General features: G+C 39.2%; 2 protein-coding genes across 2 annotated transcripts in view; both read left to right on the plus strand.

The window, feature by feature from the left end:
* The first annotated feature begins 78 nt into the window (after nt 1–78).
* On the plus strand, nt 79–1,680 carry txndc17 (thioredoxin domain containing 17). Its single transcript, XM_004075328.5, has 4 exons — nt 79–331; nt 537–618; nt 1,098–1,173; nt 1,377–1,680. Exons 1-4 carry the CDS (start codon nt 187–189, stop codon nt 1,443–1,445), a joined length of 372 nt encoding a protein of 123 aa, XP_004075376.1. The 5' UTR covers nt 79–186; the 3' UTR covers nt 1,446–1,680.
* A 1,617-nt stretch (nt 1,681–3,297) lies between these two features.
* The window catches only part of nxn (nucleoredoxin), a 53,214-nt gene continuing 34,430 nt past the window's right edge, over nt 3,298–22,081 (plus strand). The window contains exon 1 of the mRNA XM_004075327.5: nt 3,298–3,840. Coding sequence (XP_004075375.1) covers nt 3,529–3,840 — 312 coding nt within the window. The 5' untranslated portion in view covers nt 3,298–3,528. The remainder of the gene's footprint in view (nt 3,841–22,081) is intronic.

The raw sequence follows: 22,081 nt of genomic DNA on the forward strand, positions 1-22,081 counted from the left end.
ATATACATTTTGTGTCAAGAAGAGGTAAATTCTAACAAAAAGTTTAAAGTGGGATGTGCGGACACTTTAAGACGTACACCATACCGGAAGAGGTCCAACCAAACCAATGTTCAGTGTCAGCAGCATTTGCTGCAGTGCCTTACTCTGCGAATAAAGCTGAAGTCAGTGTGATACCAGTCTTTCAAAATGGTCCATTACGAAGAAGTAAATGTGCACGGCTATGAGGAGTTCTGCAAGGCTGTGTCTGACAGAAAAGGGAAGGAAATCTTTGCTTATTTTTCGGGAACCAAAGACGATAAAGGAACGAGCTGGTGTCCAGATTGCGTTACAGGTAATTTATTATTTCAAACACACCGAGTTACAAATTAACGTTTAGGTCGCAATATTTGCGTCTGACGTTACGGTTTGCAGACACTATTGTGAAAAGGCCAGACAACGTGAATTATAAATAATATATAAGCGTGTTGTTTGTTTGAAGCATTTTTTGCATAGTTTTTATTCTTAATATTATTATTTTTTTGTTTCCTTTTTTTCAGCTGAGCCAATTGTAAGAGGAGAGATGAGTCACCTTCCTGACGGATCTGTTTTCATCTACTGTCAAGTCGGAGAAAGAGCTTAGTCAGTCTTTAAAAAAACAAAAGTCATGTGACAAATCTCAGATTTGATAGAATAGTGTTTGTGCATGTCTATTGTATGTAACATACATGTTTAATCTAGTTTTAAAATATTTTCCTTTACCAGAATGATGAATAGTGACACACAAAAACGTCTTCCAGTTCTTTTTTAAATAAATATAACAGTTTGACAAAAAAAAGTAATCTTTAAATTTCATTATTTGGACTTTTGTTACCAACATTTATTTACTGAATACCACTTCCGGTTTACAGAGGTTTAATTTATTTAAACTTTCAGATTAGGCTGTGGACTTCATGGTAATGAAATCATACAGATTTATTTTCTTTCAGAATAAAATAATATAAAATGTGACTTTATATCATATGTGATATTTAATGTGAAAAAAGAATTGTAATGTTTTTGTGGGGTTATTTTTTTCAGAATTGTTTCTAACATTATTTTCCCTTTTTTTTCTCTTTAAGTTGGAAGGATCCAAATAATGAATTCAAAAAGACGCTGAAATTGAGCGGAGTCCCCACTTTGCTGCGATATGGCACTGTAAGAGTTTCCCAAAAATCACTTGAGTTCTCAACTATTTCACAATTAGACCGCTTAAATGAGCTGGGAAGATAAATATTTGTTGTGTTTGTATTCCTGTTTTCTAACTAAACTAACAACTAAGCATGTTTTTTCCATGCTTAGTTGTTTTTTTATGCTGCTGTCAAAGCTTTACATTAAGACCCTTTTAATCCCTGTTTCAGCCTCAGAAACTGGTGGAGGAAGAGTGCTTCAAAGCAGAGCTGGTGAAGATGCTGTTCACCGAAGACTGAAGAGTCCTTTGGCTGTTCAGACCACACATGAAGACTTTAAAGTTTTGGTTAATGATAAACACAACTATGTTTACATTCTTCAGTTCCAGAACATTTTTAACTATGTGATCCCTCTTTCTTTAGATAACCATTATCCATGATAACCCAAAAAATGTCAATTAGATTTGTACACTCTTTGTACAATAGATCTGTGCTCCAATGCAGTCTGCTCTGAATAAAGTAGGATTGATAATCATTTTGTCTTTTTAAATGTGTTGAATTTTAACCAAAAAAAAAACACGGACCATTTTAAAAGAGAGAGAATTATCATGAATTTCAAAATATTCAATATAATGACAATGCTTCAAAAAATGTGAAATTATTCATGTCTTCTGTGGGACGTTCGGTCATTAATAATACTGCCAAACTATGATTTGGATTTTGTTTTCATTCTCAATTCAATTCCAAATCTAATACAACTGGATTAGGTGAAGGATTCATTAATTTACATTAAAGCAATGACAACTGAAGAAAGGTGGAACCTTTATTAGCAAAGCTGTGATGAAAATAACATTTTTAAATTGAGAGAGAAGAGAAACTGCAAAAACAAATATAAACCAAAGATTTATCAGTTGGTGTTGCATTTCAGTATAGTTTAAAATTTAGGAATAATCTAAATTTTAAACTATACTGAAAACACATGTCTTCAGTGAAGATAAAGGTTTGAGGTTTTAAAGCAAAATCCTACCCTATATGTGGATAAACATTTGTCTTGTTCCTGAAAGAACTAGGAGTGCAACGATTAGTCACTGAATCAATTTCTATTACTGTGATTCAACCAGATCAATCTGCCTGACTTGCATTTCAAAAAGAAACAAATCAATTAATAAATTATATTGGAAAATGTCATTTAGATTGAGACATTGTGGATTAATTTTTTTAATAAATTAAAACTGACCAAGTGCCATGAGAGCGGACAACACACACGTGATGGAGCAAATAAAAACGATCAAGCCATGATTCCAGTCCAATTTGTGGAAACACTCTGAATTTAACAAAGACAAGTGACCATACAGTTTGGTAGAGTGTTCTAATAATGTATTATTTTGATGTGGAACAACAATGTGCTGAATTTTATGAAACTAAAATGTGAATGGATTTGACATGACACTGTTTCCTTGTTTGGAATCCGGGAAACTTCACCTGCACTCTTTATTTATCTGTGAGTCACACTGGTTGAGTTTTTGGCTGTTTATGCACTGGATCGAGTTTAGGTCATTGATTCGGATCGAATCATCCTAAATGAACCAATACCGACTATGAATCGTATCGGCAACCACAAGTGATGGCTACAACCCCAATAAAAACTGATTTTTACCAACCAACTTTATTAAGAACTAGATACAAAACAATTGGTTAAAAAATTACAAATTTGTGCAACTTGAACATTAACATTGTATTGTTTTGTATATTTTTGAAAATAGAATAGAAATAAAATGTAAAAAAAAATTGTCCCTGTAAAAAACTATAGGTGGCAGCAAATCCTTACAAAACGCAAACATGAAAATATTTTCAATTGGTTTTATTGGCTTTATATTTAATCAAATTTATTGGATCATCACATTTTAGTGAAGAAACGTATATGATTAGAGACACTGGAGTTGTTTAGGTAAATAATGTAATGTCAAATAAGAAAGACAACATCTTTAAAAAAACGTGTATCCCCATATAAAAAGTGTTGGTTAAATAAGTGAGGCAAAGGAAAAAAAACATTTATTTTTTACCAAGTATTACTCACAAAATGGGTTATTTCATAAAGTAAGTGCCTTCATTTTTTTTTTTTTTTTTTTCAAAGAGCGTGGCTGATGTTGCCGTCAGGGCGGGTTAAGGGGAGCGCATTCCTGCACAGCGCTCACACCGGAGGACGCTCCGCGGTGAGACACACGCCGCAGCGGCAGCGCCTCGCTTCGCTTCGCCTCGCCTCGCCGGGCTGGAGCTCACCTAAAGCCTCAAAGCGGAGGTGGAGGACGTGCTTGGGTGTCGGCTGCAGCCTGAGCCTCGGCTGAGGGCTTTCTCGTCGCGCGTTCGAGGACTGCGGGCTGCGATGTCGTCGGAGTTTCTGGTGAGTCTGCTCGGGGAGCGGCTCGTCAACAGCGAGAAAGCCGAGGTGGACGTGCAGTCCCTGGGCGCCAGACTGTCCCTGGTCGGGCTCTTCTTCGGCTGCAGCCTGAACGGCCCCTGTAAGCAGTTCAACGGCAGCCTGTGCGAGTTCTACAGCAGGTTCAAGAAGAGCTCCGAGCACAAGGACAAGCTGGAGATCGTCTTCATCTCCTCGGACCAGGATCAGAAACACTGGCAGGACTTTTTGCAGGAGATGCCGTGGCCTGCCTTACCTTTCAAAGACAGACACAAAAAGGTAAGATGAAGAAGAGGTGATGAAGAGCAGCACACAGAAAACGCTATCTAAAGTGATTTCATTTGAGCCTCAAGTGAGCTGCAAAGACATCCAGATTAAAGTACCTTCCCCTAATATGTTTGTTTTATTCAACTTTTAGCAGACATTTTATCTATATATTTTTTTCAAAGATTAGAAAACTATAGTGACACCTCCATCTAAAAAAATGTTTTTTTATTGTATTTTAATTAAAAGAATGTTTTTGCAACATTTTAGTACCACACTGGTACAAGTAAAATCTTTTTAGTGATCCAATCCAATCCAGATAATCAAATAACTATATTTGCAGTGAAAGAGCCATTTATACCAGAGCCCAGCTTAATGGTGAGCTCATGAATTTGCCAGTCCAGACATTCCTGAGTTTTTATTATAGGAGGAAATGCATTCCATTTCCTCTTTCCACTTTGCTAAGGTTAATGATTTGGGAAGTGATAGAAATCTAAAAAAAAAAAAAAAAATTTTCATTTTACCTGTTTATCTAATTTGTTTTCCCTCTTGGCTGAATCGATTTCCCACTAAAACATTTTCACTGTTTAATTATACATTTTCAGGCTACTTATTCTCTAAAATAATTTTAGGGGTTAAATGTACATATGTTACATTTCTGATTTCATTTGTTTTGTTTCAACCAAAGTCAGCAAACTGCTGGTTTGTTTGTTATTCAAAGGAGCTCTGGACCGAGCAAAGATTTAATGCACAGTGTTTGTGATGCTTGTAGCTTGGAATAACTAATAACGTTTTTAATAGCAGAGGAGATGCTGCAGCCACCATAAGCGATGGAGGATGTTGGAGGGTCCTGCTCCAGCACAGGCCTCATGGACTTGCTCTGAGTCCCAAACAAAGCCACCATGCATGTCTGTGTTTGCATGGCATCAATCAGACAAGTTGGTTTTTCTTGTAGAAAAAGGTTTAACAATGATAATTATATATATATATATATATATATATATATATATATATATATATATATATATATATATATATATATATATATATATATATATATATATATGCTTGAATTTGTTTTTATTAATTAAGCTGAGAATATTTCAAAACAAATAGTCTTTTACATGCATTTATTTTGAGCCAAAACCTTCATTTTTTTTATGTAATTCTCATTATCTCTGCTGTACACATCTTTAATTGTCTAGCCTTGCTGTTCTTTGTTGGGTTGAGGCAGCGCTCGGACTGAAACATTGTCTTGTACATTCCCACTGATTGGCAGCAATGATTTCCGTTGCACTTCATAATGAAGTCCAGGCTTGAATGAAGCTCTGCACAGAAAAAGAGGGACCCGAGAGGTGGGGGTTGTTGTCTGGGCTGCAGCACATCCATCGCCCGAGTGCGGTGTTATTATGCTCTGAGTGCAAGCAGAAAATATCTGTAAACACACGCATTGTTTCTTCTCATGGTGGTGGTCTGCTGGCTGCCTGGGCCTTGGGAGAATACTGCAGAGCAGTGGTGCGGCTGTGCTTTGCAGAGGCCTGCGGTCTTTGGTCGAGCCGTGTTTTCTCCGTCTGATATTGCAGAGCAAAGTCCCGCTTTGCCGCAGTGATGCCTTTTAAATGGCATGTCTTCTGAAGCATGCTGAGTGGGTGGCACCTCATCATCTGCTCATTCATTTGGGTTGTTTCTTTGTGCAAAACTTTAGTTCTTGTTTTTATGTGAGCAGGCAACTACTATTGCTTATTTTTTCTCATCAATTCTTCTTTACCTAACATTTACTGACTTTAGATTACAGTCATGTTTATTTCCTTTTGTCTATTTGTTATTCTTGCACTTCATTTGCTTGGGATTATGTTTTTAGCTAATTCTTTGTTGGGCATATCAGTGCATTTTGTATCCATTGGTTTGATTAAAATTAACATTTTGTTGTCAGGATTTGTTTGTTGTCAAAACATTTTTAAGCCAGAACAATGAATGCACATTTTGGGAAAAATAAACAGTAAACAATAGACTTTCCTGCTGGTAGAAAAGGTCATTGTTAGTCGCTGCCATAATTAGTGGCCTATTGTGTTGGGATTTATGTCCCTTAATAGGAAAAAAAAGAGAAAAGGGTTTGTATGTGAGGACAAAATCCTTTAGTTTTTTTGTAGCTATTGTGTCCCATGGAGTAGTCACATTTGCTGCTCATGCAGCATGGAAACGGGAAATGTTTTAGGAATAAACAAAGTTTCATTCTAGTTGTGGGAGATTTGAATGAGAGTCTTTTGTTTGAGTGCAAGCAGACCACATGGATGAGTGATGTTGACTCAGCACAGGGCTCTGTTGACTGTCTCCGGAGGGTCAAAGTGACCCTTTTAACCCTGCCGCCAGCAGTTGAGTCATTGCAAACAAAGCTGATATAATTCTGCAGTCACATCTACAAGCTTCCACGTCATGTTTAATAGTAGTAAGTTGAGCTGGTATTTTATTTCATGTGTCACTGGAAGAAAGAATAGGCTGTCATGATTTCTTGGTTGATTTTTCTAACTTCTGATGTCTGTTTTAGAATGGATCACCATGAAATTATGTTTTCTTTTGTTTGTTTTAAGTCAGAAAATGATTTCAGTGAGCCGTTCGTCTGCCGGTTGCTACTTCCTTAGATGGACTTTTGCAGGAATGGAGAGTCCCACGTTCAAATCCATTCATTCCTCCAAAGACTGTGTTAAAACTCCATTAAAGCGGGTGAAAAAGCTGAGATGCTGCCAGAGCTGTTTCTACAAGAGTCTCAATCGCAGACAGAGAAAGGCCCGTTGTCTGAGCCCCTGTGGTCGGCGGCTGCGCTCTGCAGTCGGTCCCCAGAGGCAGGACGCCCGCTCACTGGGCTGTCTGCCAGGAGCTGATGGGGCAAAATGAGCTTCGGAGTGGGACTAAGGAGGCCCTTCATCAGCATGTCACTGATCTGCTGAAAACCTGCATCTGCCCGTCATGCATCGCAGCACTTGCTGCCCTGTGACCAAAGAGGGGGTTTGAAAAGAGGCTGAGGTGCTTCATGTGCAGGTGGTTGCCTTCTGTCACCTATTTGTGCTGCATGTGCTTTTTGCTGCCCTTCATGATCAGATATTTTTCACTTTTGAGCTGTCTGTCATCACGTGGGCTAATAAATCAAGGAGACTGTGACCTTTTTTGAGGGGGGGGCTCTCTGAAGGGCATTTGAAAGCTGAAGATCTAACTTTGAGAGTCAGAGAAATGACTGTTTCTACTCAACAAGCTTAATCTGCAGATATAAGAAATATTGTAGTATTAATTTGTTTTTGTTTTTTATTATTAAAATGCAAAGTATAAAGCTGCTGCAGAGGGATTATTCTTTTGGATCAGAAAAGACAGAAACAGTTGTTTAAACACGATTCTGAACCATTTTGAGATCAAATTTTCCAGAAACACTCCTTTTTTCTGTTTAATATTATTCTAAATGGGTTTCTCCAGTATTTGATTTCCGTTAATACAGGCTATAGTTTGTGGCCTAATGTAAGGTTGGCTCAGGAACTGAACAGAAGCAAAGCTAATCCTCCTTAGAATTAGTTTAACTCAAAAGACCAGTGAAATGACAGATTAAAGGTTATTTTTTCTATTTTTCTGTTAACTGCTTTGGAAGTAGTTTGAACTTTGAGGGATCTTCTTGAGTAAAGCGAGAACAGAGGGAAAACAAAAACATGCTTTTAATTTGGTAATGCTCAAATCGTCCATGCAGATATCATTGATCTAAACTTAAATTATATGAACAGTTGAACTTTTTTATTTTGCAGAATGAACACTAATGCTGATCTTTAAGCACAGTTTGGTGTGAACTTTGATGATTTTGCTTTCCTGTAATGACAACCTTAATGTTTCAAAGAGCTTATGTAGATCAAGTCAAAGGATTCTAGTTAATAACTGTTTTGTCTGTAGTTCTGCTTATATTATATCAGGTCTTAAACATTAGGAGACCAAGTTTCTTTAATAACATATACTGTTTATACACAACAGGCTGTTTACAAATGTGAAAAAAATATGTATGTTTGTATAAATTAGTTTTTCGCTAACTGAGCTTTTAAGTACTTTAAATTCATCTTTGTGATGGTAAACTAGTAAATTTTACACTCATTAAATGAATTCTGCCTTTAAAAACAGGATCTAATCTATGACCGTCTTGTTTAAAATGAAACTAAAAGTTTTTTCTTCGACGTGTTACGCTTTTACCTCTTTTCTCTTGATGGACTTGCTCCAGGCTGTTGTGGATCTCTACACCTATCACATTTCATGCGGTGTTGCTGAACGCTTAATGATGCGGCAAATTCACCGTGGGTCTTAATCCCTACTATTTATACATTTTCGATTAACACCCTTTGGTTTCACGTTACGCAGTCTGCCTCCGACGGGAAAGCGACCCCGGCAGTAACCGTTACCTTGACTCCAGCTGTTGGTGTGGCGCGTCAGGCTGCAAAGCTGCAGTGTGAGTCCATTGTTGTGCAGTTGTGAGGCCTTGTTGCTGGGCGCTGTTTGACAAGAGCTTAGGTAAAGAATGTGCACTGACACCTGCTGCACTGGAGCCGCTGAGGGCCAGAGGGCATGAAAACTGTGGGTGCTTAAGGACTCTTCATACTTGGTGATACCAACTGTTGCACTACAAAGCTTGTGTTCCTGTCTCCTTTTCGCTGCACATGTAGTCTCGGTGGCTGTGGGGAAGGGGGTTTAATCAGAGGCGATCTCAGCGAATCAAGTTACCAAAGTAAGAGTTTAAGGAACAGGCACACTGTCTCGTAAAGCCCTGTCCCTCCTGCAACTCAATCTGGTTTCACTTCAGATATCTACCCATTAAGCAACATAGCTGCAAGGCTACAACCTCTGTGTGGAGAGCACGCACCAGTGAAACCACACCCTCGGACTCACTTTTCTCCTTTGTTGTGATCCCCGGCTGAACGCCGTGTGGTTTTCCAGGGAAGACTTTCTGAAAAGTGAAGGGGAAAATTGAATGTGGCTGATGTATTCACCGTGGTGTCTGCAGCAGCAGCTCTGAATGAGAAGAGCAGATGATCCGCTGGACTTTCTACATTACAGTAAACCAGCCCAATTTGAAAATTTAGCAGTGAAATCGGCCAAACCAGAGCTCCGTCAGACCTGACATGAAATCATTTGAGATGAAAGCGGCTTCTTTCCATGAGAATAAAACGCACTGCTGTTAACTCAAATTGGTAAAGCCACCACCATTTGCTGCGGCTTTATGCTTTCCTCGCCACTGTTTGGATGTGCTCCTCTTTTCTTTGAGCTGAGCTGAGAACACTTTATGGATGAGCTGTTGTCCCCGGACCCTCCCCCCAGTCCATCCATCCTTCGGGCTGTAATTGCCCCGCACCGCAGCTCAGCAGCCCTCTCCAACATAATAACGGCACAGTAGCCCCAGGGGCATCCTGCCATCCAGAGCGCGTTTTCTTTTGCCTTTTGTTATCTCTCCAAGATTGAATGTTTGTGATTCCCCAGCCCCTCCACCACCACCCCAAATTGTGTTTCCTAAGGTGAAAAGAGCTCTAATGGAGAAGTTCTGTCTGCTGGTCACACTAGATGCAAATTCTCAGTGACTGAAGCAATCAAATCTGCCACAGCAGACTCATTCATTGTGGATGAAATGAAGCGAGAACCCCATGTAATTTATATTTGACTTTATGTATTTTTTTTTAAAGTTTTCTGTCCACTTGATGCACAAACTTTAACCCCTCCTCTCTGTGATGCATCCATCTATATGTTCCTGCAGCTTTCAGCTTGTAGAATGATTCACTGGCCAGAACCTTTCCGGGTGAAACTAAGCAGTGGCTTTGCACGTGACGAGAAGGTTGAACGAAGCAAAAGATAAACGCCAAAAAATACATTTTTTTCATTTTGGCTAAAAAAAATTACTGGGAATGCTTTTACAGAAATGCTTTTACAGAAAAGTTGATAGGAGTGGATCCATAACTGTAAACATGGAAATGGTAAGCCATAGTCGAAACTGTAAAAAGGTTTATTGCTGAAAATCATGTTTTTTTGTTTTATTTACTTTTGTTGATTATTTTTACATTTGTTTAGACATTTTACAAATCTCGGTATATTCACTTATCTTTTCATGAGCTCAGATTTGGTCTTCACTGAGAATGAACCTTTCTTCTTAGAAATAACAGAAAAATAAATTGAAACTGCTCATAGACAATGACCAATCTTGTGATTTGGTTAATTGATTTAATACTGTGTGACTACAGAATTTGATTTTTATGATGATTTATTTGATAATTTTATTGTTTTGACCTCAAATATGTCGACTCATCTTGGAATTTGTGGTTTGGGATATCTCCAATGCTTTCCTTAGAAATTGATACAATTGCACGACATGACATGTTTGAATTATTGAGGTTAAGTTTCGATTTTAAACATTTATCTGGCACCCTTTTACCACATTTGTTGAGTATAAACAGTGTTTTTCTTGTCTCAACTTCATGAACAAGGTTATTGTTAGTCTCCATTAATTGTTGACTATTGTAGAAAGAGATGTGTGACTGTGAGATGAAATGGTCATGAGAAAATGACACAGTGGAATGCGGCTGATAAAATAAAGTGGAGCTTCCTCTAAAAATACCGTCTAAAAAGCCCAAATATGACCTAAAAGCCCACGAATGCAGTCCCAAACGGCTTTAACTGTAAAAAAAAAAAAATACAGCAACTTTAAACCCAGGTGTTCTGCATGTTTGCTCCTTTAGACTGTCTATAGCTACATTTCTATCATACAGCTTGCCTGTGAAATCCAAGTGAAAAGAACACTGGCTGTTATGAAAACAGTGAAGAGCATTTCTTAAGGTAGCTCCAGATGGTGTTCATCACCACAGCGGCCTGCAGCCCGTGTTAATGTTCTGTATGCATCAAGACAACACTATTGATAAACAGTCTACAGCTTTCTATCGCGTCTATAAATCCTTTGTTAACATGTTGAAGGGCCAGAATAAATAATCTTGATTGATAAATGAATAACATTTGCAAAAGAAATGGTGAGATGAAGAAATTACTTTCTGACACAAAATTCTCTCATGATTGCAAGCTAAATAAATACCAAACTTGGCACAAATGTCAAATGTCACAAGGTCCACCCTGTTACAATTTTGTCAAGACAGGTTCAACCATCATGGGCTCTATTAAACATCAGTGTCTTAACTGGTTGGTTAGCTTAGTACAGCAGCTTTATCAGTCTCTGTCAACCAGCACTTCTCTAGCTCAAGACAAAAAGTACTTCGGACTGTCGTTGCATCAAATGGCCATGAGTCCCAGAATGCTGAATGGTCCCTTTAATGAAGCCCTGTCAGTGGAAGTGGACTTTGTGTGGCAGCAGTGATGTCCTGTGACAACCTGTCAGGGTGTCACAGGGTGTCCCTTGCATTCCGGCACTTGTCAGCGCTCGTCGCTCAAAAAAAACCGAGCAGGAATAAAATCCAGAAATAGCTCGGTCAATCTGACATTTTAAAGAAGTTTGTGCCCCTTGTCACAAACTCTGTAACCGGGTCTCTGCTGCACCCTGTGTGGAGCACATTAATAATGTTCTGTAGCCGTTTCTGTGAGCTTATGTCGCGATCATGTTTCCACCATGTTGATCCTCCATAATTTGAATTATTTGACTCTAACTGTTGGTCAATCTGAGTTTTGCTGGTAGACAGATGCTGCATTTACAGTCAATAGTTAATCTCTGCAGGATAATAGGCCGGCAGATGATGTATCATATGTCTAATCGGGTCAGATGCTGCTGCAAGCAGCTTCCCTGGAGGATCATTTCCCCATTATTGAATCAGCTTTTTATTTGGGGTTTTGCAGTGTAGTTTTGTAGCAAGCCAAAAAGTTTTTACAGTTGGAAATTGGGTAAAGAAAATTTAAAAGCGCCATCTTCAAAGAGACTTTGTCGCAGCACAGCAACTTCTCAGCACATGACAGATCAGCTGCCTTTTGAAATGCTATCCTAGCTAAGTTGGCGCATTTTAGGAAAAGAAATTTGAGGAAAGTGAGACTTGCAGCAACTGATCTTGTGGCTTTTTTTTTTTTTAAAGATGTCTCATTATTTTTCTAATAACCGGCGAGTCACTTTCAATCATCTGTAGCCGTGCACCGCTACCGCTCCTTAGGAGCACACTTGAATTGGGATCATTTGGTGTGCTTCCTATTTAAATGGAGAATTTATTATCCAGCATCATGTGCAGCCAGGTTCATTGAGTTTATCACCGCGCTGTGATTTGACGCCAACGGCAACAACACATAATTGCACTTCTACTCGGACGCACGCACGTGTTGATAATTCCGCTTTTGTGTGTGCGCGTGCACCTGTTCTAGTCACATGGCTCTTCGGAATGCATTAGGGGGCTATTATTTGGGGTCACTGGTGGGCAAGTTAATATGGAAAATAAATAATGATGCTGCGGTGTTGCACATAAATTCATCTATGCTGTTTCATTATTCCTGATGCCTCGTTTATTGAGGCAGCAAACCCGTCACTAAGGCAATGCTAAGGTTCACGCTATCATGCCATCTTATACCAATTATAGCACGTAATTGTGTGTGTTGGAGAGAGGGGGTATTTATTTTACCTACCCGAAAAGGTTTCTTAAGTTAGAAAATTGGATCACCCCCTTAGCAGACTAAATGTGAACTTCAAATCTAATTAAGCCTATATTGCACATAAATCTGCATTTATCGATCGATGCCATTATTGGACGATCGATTTTTAGTACCTCTCTAGCTTTGACTGCTTGTTTTGGCTCTTGGTAAGGCTTGAATCTATATAAATTAAAATAACCTGCTTAGCCTGGATGCATTGCCGATCAGGTGTAAAACTGGAGAATAAAACTCTCCATACAATGCAAAAGTACAATAAATATTGGAAACAAGCATGTTTCTTAACTGTCCAAAACGCCAACTGTTTTCTAAAAACATGATAGAATTCAAAAGTAATTCAGTACACATTTGATTGGACAGAGTACAGTCACTTTTCTTAACAGATAATATTTCCTGCTACCAAATCAGCTTCAGAATCTGACAGTATATTCGATTTACAATAGTCAGATCGTAGTTTCATAATAGTTATGGCATGTTTGACAACGCAAAACATGAATTACTGCTAATGTCACTTGATAAAGCGTGTTGTTTCCAGAGTGCATCCCATGCAGAGGCTGTCCTGTGACTTCGTTGTGGGGGGTAATGTCTGCTTTGATTAGTCTTTTTCATTTTTTTTCCTACATCCATTCTGTGTGTGTGTGGAGCACCAATCACACGGCCACGCTAATGAAAGGCTTTATCAGCTTAAGCCTGTTGTAAGCACTAGAGGTCTCATCTTTTCACTGACGAATGAGAGCAGCCCTCGGACACAAGTGTCCCGGGCAATTAGAGACGCCTCAAAGGGGGAGATTACAGGCACGCCGTGTCATGGCCGCCTTTTTTCTCGTGCTGCACATCGGTTTGCTCAGAACCCGCACCGTGATTGGTGCTTTTTTTTTTCTTTTCCCCCTTAATGCCACTTGAGAGGTAGATGAATGCCCTGTGACAGAGTTATTCGTTAGGGGAAGATTCAGTAGGAGCTCCATCAAATTATGGAGTCTTTAACTGTTACTGACTGAATTAGATTTCTCAGGATTGGTGGCAACAGATAGAGCTGTGTTCTAATGCAACAATGGAAGTCACTTTTTCTATGCGTTTTGCTGCCCTCAACCACAAAATGTGATGCACAACCAAACTTTTCATGTGAGCATGTTCAAATATCACTACAGACGTTTGACTTGGCTATATTCAGGGTTGATTTCACGTTTTTAACGTTCTGGTGAGCAGTTCATTCTGAACTAGTTTTCTTTTGTTTGGTTGTTTTGAAAGCATACATTTTTGTTGTAGTTTTGTTTTCAACACAATACCTGTTGCTTTCTTCCTGCTCTTCGGGGTTAAATCCAAATCAGCTTAAAGTCAATGAAAAACCAGAAAAGTGAAACATTTGAAAACAGTTTTAAACTCAATACTTGGTTAAAACAAGAATTTGAAAAAAAGTACAATTTTTTTTTTTTAAATTGGGGAAAGTATTACATTTGAATAAAGGATTAAAATAAAATCTAAAAACCTACGACTGTTTCTAAATAAGAAACGTAACAGCTTTCATTTACTGTAGTAACAGTTTTAGTAGATGGATGGATGTAAACATTCCTAACTAACAATGTCTGCTTTTGGCGCCGCCTGTCTTATCCCTCCTCTGAAGTGGCGTACAGTAGTGATAACATTTTCCCAAAGTTTTTTTAAATCAGATGTCACCTGATGTCAATTATACCCTAATTTGGCTACTCTCAGCCCAGTTTTTGTAAATTGTATGAAGCATGTTGGCTGTATGCATAGAAATTGCAGCTTTAAAACCCAAAGAATGGATGATTAGCTATTTCTAAGTACTATTTACAAAACTCGCAGCAGCAATTGAATTCATATAGAAGACGGAAATTACCCATTTCCTGTGAACACAATTTAGAATCCTGTATTTTGAGGGGCTGAAGCCTGTGGTCAATACGTGGATAGCTGCTGGCTGGTTAAAGCCTCAGATTTTCCTCTAGAATATTCTGGTGTAGAGAGGAGTTCATGGTGAAATCAATGAATCGAAGGTGCCCAGGACTTGTGGCTGCAGTTTATGTTTAAATCATTATCCCTTCTCCACCGACGAGAGCTATGAAGTGTTGCTGGTTATTTCCCAGCTCTGTGGGAATCAAACAAGCACTGCAGCCTCTCCAGCTTGGAGAGTTTTCCCTGAGCCCTGCACAGATTGACCTTGGGCTGATCCTGGTAGGGGATTCTTTTTTTATTTTTATTTTTTGATGTTTTTTGCATTTAAATGTTCGTCTTTGTATTCTGATATGGCACCTTAATACAAGCACATAACTTCCATACCAACAACCTGAGTAAAGCGCTTTATTCGTTCCATTCGTTCCGGCTGCAGTTTGAGAGGAGCTTACACTTCTTTAGATGCATTGGGCCTCTCACTGTTTGAACTGGCTCTTTGTCAAAATGAGGTGTTTGCGTTTCGTCCAAGAAAAAGTCACAGTTATAAGATAGGAGGATCCGTTAACTCCCACTTAAGTTCATTATTCCCATTTTTTTTCTTCTTTTAACTGAATGCTGCTGCAATTACAGTTTAAAGTTGTGCTTTTTCATCCAATTGTTGTTTTTAGGACATCTTGAAACTGAAGAACTCACATGAAAACACAAGTCTTGAATTTTTGTTTTAAAATATAAAGTTTAGGAACTATTCATTTGAGGAAGGCTGATGTGTTCGCTCAACAAGGTAGTTTTTTTTCTTCTGAAAGAAAAAAGGCCTGGCCTAATGTGAGGAAAGGATGTGCCGATGTGGCTGGAGGCCCTTTTTCTCTGCTCCACAGCTCCCCATCACATCTCTCGTCACCTGCTCATCTGACGGCACGGCTGTTTTCAGAAGCAGCAGGTGTGCTTAGAAGGTTGCAGCTTTTAATCCAGCAACCCTGAGGTGTGTGTGTGTGTGTGTGTTGTGGTCAAAAGGCTTTCACTTTTGTTGAGACACTGCAAAATAAACTTTATTGTTGTACATCGTAGGCGTAGGCAAATTGGAAATAAGCTATTTGTGCTTTTAACAGTTTTCCTTTGGGAAACTATGAAGCCGAAATAATGAGGCGGGAAGACGCCAAATGCTGGTTTTATCTGAGGAATGTACTAGTTTGTGCCCAGATTTAAACTGATCCATTTTTTTTTCAACTTATTACATTAATAGAGGTATGCAGTTTTTTTAAAGGTCAGATTTAGAAGAATTAAATGGAATAACAATTACTATTTGAAATATATTTCATTTTTTCGTGGAGAATGTTTTTGTTAATGTTGTGAATGCAAATCCAGGCCAAGTAATTCAATCCAATTTTTTTATATAGTCCAATATTACAACAATAGTTGTCTCATTTGGCTTCATACCGGTAATTGTATAAGAACATGAAGTCAGTCATAAAATGCAATAAGAATTTCAAAATAAAAACTAAACTGATTAAGCTTGGCCTTTAGACCCTCCTTCTTGGTAAGGAAGAACTACTAAAAAAAAAAAGATTCCAGGAAAAAAAAAAACTCAAGATGTCCACATGGAGGAGGGATCCTCTCCCAGAATGAACAGGCGATGTACCAGGACTGTTAAAGAAGAATTGTCTTCTCTAACTCTACAACTACATGTTTGAGTAGTCCAGCAGTTGGGCTTCCAGATGGAATCGGTGGACAGCTTGGGACGCAAGACGAGCCAGAGGCAAGGTCCACGGCCAAATACAGGAGCAGAAGTCATACCAAAGACTAGAAATGGAACCCAATTCTTCCCTGCTTGACACTCAGCATAAGTCCCCCAGAGAATGGGTCAAATGGGGAGATCAAATTTCACACACCTAGGTTTGTGACAGATAACGGGACTTTGTTGCTTCAGGTGTTTTCATTTGGACATGTGAAGATGATCTGCAGATGGAAAAATTTCCACCAAAACTTTGTGAAACAGGCAGAGACTTTTGGTGGGGTGTGATGGTGGGGATTGCCATCAATCGCCGCAGACCCTTAATCAAACTGCTTATAGCTCTGAAGGGGTGGGAGAATGTGGGCAGAGTAAAGGTATGTTCATAAAACACTCTGTAATTAGCCTCTGTGATTACTGGCATTGGAGCAAGATCACAAAGTTTCAAAGAAGCATTTAGAATCACCTGCTAACAGGCTGTTATTGGTGGACTGTGGGGTCTGATTTAGTAAGGCAGAGAAATGTGCATTGCTTTAGGCGAAGCACAGAAAAAAAGTAAAGAATACACCATTTGTTTTTATCTCTACGTCTTCTTCCTTTGTTCATTCTTGGAGACTGAAAGTGAGCCAAGTTAAACGTCTCCGCTGGCCTGGAAGCTCTGAATACTTCCGCAGAAATGGATGGGTTTATGTAAGTCTGTGGATGGAGAGAGCAGACTCGCCTGCCTTTTGTGGCCGCTCAGCTGCCTGTGGGAAGGGATGGGTGTACCACACACCGCCTTGGAATATGATCTAATCATACACTTGAGATTTCTGAAACTGACCAGTTTGAACTGTATCTTCTGGAAATGTGGTCAAGTTATTCCCCTGAGGGTTTCATGTTTTTTGTAATACCTTGATGAATGATGTGACAACTGTTCCTTTTGAAGGAGAGAATTCTCGTCGGAAAATGAAAAACACTATTATCTTGGTGAAACAAACGAGCCACCGTTAAATTTAAACTTTTTTTCTTCTCTCACCTAAGCCTAAAAGTCAGCAGAGTAAGGCCGCCCCCACTTCCCATCATCCCTTTGTTTACACGTTGTCCTACTAGCTCACAGCTCCCCACAATCCCAACCAGTGCAACAAAAATAGTGAGCAATTTACGGCTATCCAGACGTACAGTTTTGAGCCAGATGCTAGTGCAGACGAGGAAAACAAAGACTTGCATGGATATACCGGTAATCATCTTCAAGTGGATTCATCAAATAAACTACAATGGCCCTCCATTGTAGGTTTTATGTCATACCTACAAGCTTTTCAAAGTTGATTTTATTTTATTTTTATCTGCTCTTGATTTAAAACAATTTAAAAAAAGAAATATTCTGAAATTGAATTTTAGGCTTCTTTTTTTATATGTTCTCCATCATGAGAAATTCCACAAAAACATATTAAAGACACAACTTTCGTCAGAATGGGGTTTTTAAATTTGCGTGTTAATAAAAAGATGAGCCATATTTGTCTGAGACTCATCAGTTAATTTCCTTTTAACCTAACTTGCTTTGTCCCATACAACATCTGAATAATCTGGTTGGGATTAACCATAAAGCTTCATTTTCATCACCTGAAATCCGGCAATGAAAACAAGGAAGGAACTGCTGCTTTTCAAAAATCCTCATCATCTTTGATCTTGAAGTTTAGATGTTCTCATGCTCTGTTTAATTACATACAGTTATCATTCCTGAGATCTGTAGATCGGACAGAAGTCCAAATGAGTTATGAGCCTAATTTGTGTTTTTAATTTTTATTTTTTCCAACTTTTCTCCTGGGGTGTAACGATACCATTGCAGCTGTTGGTTATGCAAACAAACAAATGGCACACCTTTATCTGGATGGTAGAAATCTGTTCCAGCCACACACTGTTTATCTAGAAGCCAACGGGAAATGCGCTCGTGGGTTTGGGGCTTTGCGGTACGGGCAGCGGTGTAGCTCAGTTTGTGTTCTTGGCACCAAGTTAAAAGATGGAGAGAAGAGAAACGAGCTACAACGGCGGAGCAGGGCCTGCTTTTGTGTTTGCCAGTGCTGAAGTGCAAGCAGCTGCAACAGGATGCCAGCGTGAGGACTGAAATAATTACTGCAGTGTGCTCGCACAGCTGTTTCCTTCACTGCTGAAAGAATTTCGGAGACTACCTCCGGTTGTTTATCTATTTATTTATTTATTGTTTTCTTCTTTTATTTCAGGAACTGCATTTTTGTGGCTCTTTTTTTCTTTCTTTCATGTAACAGACACTCATGAAGCACCAAAAGAAGCTTTTGGATGATCAGTCAAGAAAACAAACTGATGATTGAGCTTTAATAAGGCGACTGATTCTGTTTGCTTGAAGAGACTGTGAGTTGCTTAAAACATTTTTTGATCTTTAGCTTTACTCTGATATTTAATTAAAACCCATTGCTTCATTTTGATACTTTTTTTGGCTTCAAGTGTTGCCATGATGGAAAGAAATTAGACACAAATGGTAAAACAATCAAAAATAAATCAATATTTGGTCAGAACTATCATTTTAAATGCAACAGTTCTTTTTTTTCATATTTTCCATTCCATGTTTATATTTGAATTTAAATCTTGAACAAAGGGGTTTGTGGAATATTTAGTGTATTGACATGACACGACAACCTCCAACGACCGGTCAGCTTAAGCTTTAATTTCTGTTACCTAATTGGTCGTACTTTCACAGATGGAGCATCTGAAATACTTCTGCACTTTTCTTATTTACTTCTGGCCAGAAATCATTAATATGCAGGGAAAAGTAAACCACTTTGCTTAATAATCTCAAGATATCAGATTGTGAATGATCTTTTATTTGGATACAACCTATTCTTACAAAGAATTTGTGCAAAATGGAATGTCATTTTCAAAAGACACCTGGATAATGATTTTTGAAATGTAGTTTACAAATAAAAAACAATATACATTAAGATAGATTGGTGATTAAACACATTCTCTTTTTTTTCTGTATATTTTGTCTGAAGATTATCTATTGACAGCTTTTCCAGCTCTATCTTTAACATATCACACAATGTGTAATCTTTCCACCCTCTTCCCTGCTACTTTTAAATATAAACATTATTGGCCAAGTAAACGTTGAGATGTGATTCAAAGTTAGTAAGTTTAGGATCTTATTTATAGTCTTAACTTACAACAACTCTATTTACTGGCTCAGTCAGGACTCCAAAACGTTCAGTCATGTCACAAACCTCAAGTGGTTTCTTTGAGAGCAGGTCACGTTTATCTTTCATTCCTCCAACTCAACGTCTTTTTTGATAAGTGCATTTACAGACAGACGTAGTGGGTTTTCTCCCTTAGCAACAGCCTCTTTCGTTCCCAGATGAGCAGCACTCTGTCATCTCCGAGAGCCAAATGCAGCTCCTCAGGAAGATGGACGCACTCCAGCAGGCAGGCGTTTGGGTCTAACTAGTGCTGCAAAGACAGTTGGGTCGAGCTCTGCATTTTGCCCACATACGCATGGTTTTTAAAGCTCAGCTTGTTCACGGTTTCTTGCCATTTGCCATAAAGGTGAGAGTTAGGAATTCAGGAGTGTGTGGCGGCGTTTGTCTCACACACTTTCTCAGGCTTTAACAAAAGGCTCCTCAATGCTGGCCCCTCATAATCCTCTTTACACCCACCCCCCCCTGCTTCTCTACAACAAGCCCCTGCATAATCTTGGGCACCCAGCTGTGTTGACAACATCAGCCAATCAGTCTTGAGAGCCACCGCCAGTTTGAATTTGTGATCGTGTGGTTAAAGCTGCTTAGACTGAAGGTGAAAAGTAAAACCTTGAAACTTCTTGGGTCTGTAACAGACACTTATCCTTTCCAGATGATGCCGCATTATGGAATGAATTGATTTCCAGCGGATAATGAGGGACTTTAGCGTTTGAGCCCCACGGCAGTTTGTTTGCCGTGTTTTGTCTTCGAGAAGACCAGGATGCAGTCTGTTTGTCAGGCTTTGTGATCCGCTTTGATGCTGTGTTTAACACAGGATTCCATCGTGGAAACCGCAGGATGCTGATAGAAATGAGAGGGAAACAAAGAGAGGGCAATCGCCATTCTTTCATTTTTCACTTTTTGTTGTTCTAAATGTATGGAGTTTTTATCCAATCTCTGTGAAAACGGCCCCAGAGTAAATATTTATTCACAGCTATGAAGCTTTTAAGCTTAGACATCTGTAAGATTGAGGCTTCTTACCACTTAGGGGGGTCTGCTTTTCTTTTCCTTTTTAGAAAGAACAAGCCCTCCTTCAGTTGTAACTCTCCCCTGTTATATTAGAGAAACGATTCTTTCATCTTGATTAAAAGCATAATTACTCACCAGTTTACCCCTTCATGCATGAAACCTTTCTTTTCTTCTTTAATCAATTGGAAGGGATGGGCTGTAATTGTAGTTCAAAGGGTGTGTGCAGGAGGCTTCAATGGCTCCCGGGCCACTGATGTGCTGCTGATGGTGACAGCTTAAAATGCAGCTTAAACATGGATCTCTGCTCGGGGCAGCTCTTGCCCTAATGCCACCTCGCCAAACTGTAGTGAGGTTGTTTTTTTTCATAGCAACCATCGCTGAGTGATGCATGCCCTCCACCCATCAAGCATTCATCCCTCGCTTATGGCTGCACGAGTGCTGAAGGAGTGGTAACAATCAGGTGCTGCGGGTGGTTTTCCAGCGCCCAAATAAGCAATTAGAACATGTTGCTACATGGAGTTAATGCTTGCAGGAATACATTTAAACTTGGCTGTGTCTTTGCAATCATCATTACTGGTGTTTAGCGTGCTAAGAGGGAAAAAAATGGCTAATCCTTTTTCAGGTAAATCATAAAGGACTCTGTGTGGGTGAATGGAGATAAAGACTTGACTGCAAAGCTTCTGTTCTGTTTGGTAAACACAAATCTGTTCTTTAACAGGGTATTTTCCAATATTTATGCCACACAGCTGCTCTGGAGATTTTTTTCATGGTGTGTCATCATTTTAATATCATCTGCAGAGGTTGATTTAGCTCAGATTTGTCTAAGTGCTTTATTTAAAAATTGACGGAAATGCCTAATTCTCAAATACAACTTGAACAACTTTTCTAGTTGGTGTAAAAGTCAGATGTTGCCTCATTTTATTTTATTTTTATTTTTTAGTGCTTTGTCTTCAGTTCAAGCTTTTCAAAGCAGGAAAACTTGACAATTTACCACAAACAAATCCAGCAATGATCTCAGGTTCTGGAGACGTCTTTGATTTCTATAATAATAATAATGGATTGGATTTATCTGCGCTTTTCAAGACACTCAAAGCACTTACATTGTGTCCATTATTCATTCACTCCTCATTCATACTTGGTGATGGTAAGCTATGGTTGTAGCCACAGCTGCCCTGGGGCAGACTGACAGTGGCGTGGCTGCCAGTTGGCGCCTACGGCTCCTCTGCCCATCACCGGGATCATTCATGCACATTCACACACCAGTGGAGCCACAATGGAGGCAAGGAGGGTGAGGTGTCTTGCCCAAGGACACAATGACATTTTGGCTGGTGGGAGCGGGGATCGAACCGCCAACCCTTCGATCATTGGACGACCCGCTCAACCACCTGAGCCACTGTCGCCCCATTTTCTAGCACTTCTTGATTGGACATCAGGCAAATGCAGAAGGATTCCAATGTGAAATCAACACACGAACCGCTGAACACGGCGTGTTAACTGCAAGGCAACCTTCTGCTTAACAGGGAAACAAGAGTAGGAAGGGTTAAGTCATAGAACCGTTCAAGATGGGTTAATTTACTAATCAATGACTTCACTTTTCAACGAAAAGTTAGAGACATAATAAACAAATTAGACATTTAATACAAAAAAGTAGGTAAAAATAAATATTTCTTTATATAATATGGCACAAGTAGAGTGGTTTCTTTGTTTATGACTTGATATTAGAATTGGATAAGCTACTAAAGCAGGGGTGGAGCTACTGGAGGGGCTGGGTAGCAAGGGG

The sequence above is a fragment of the Oryzias latipes genome, chromosome 13, assembly GCF_053564925.1.
Source record: "Oryzias latipes strain Hd-rR chromosome 13, Olatipes_Hd-rR_3.1".
Lineage (NCBI taxonomy): Eukaryota > Metazoa > Chordata > Actinopteri > Beloniformes > Adrianichthyidae > Oryzias > Oryzias latipes.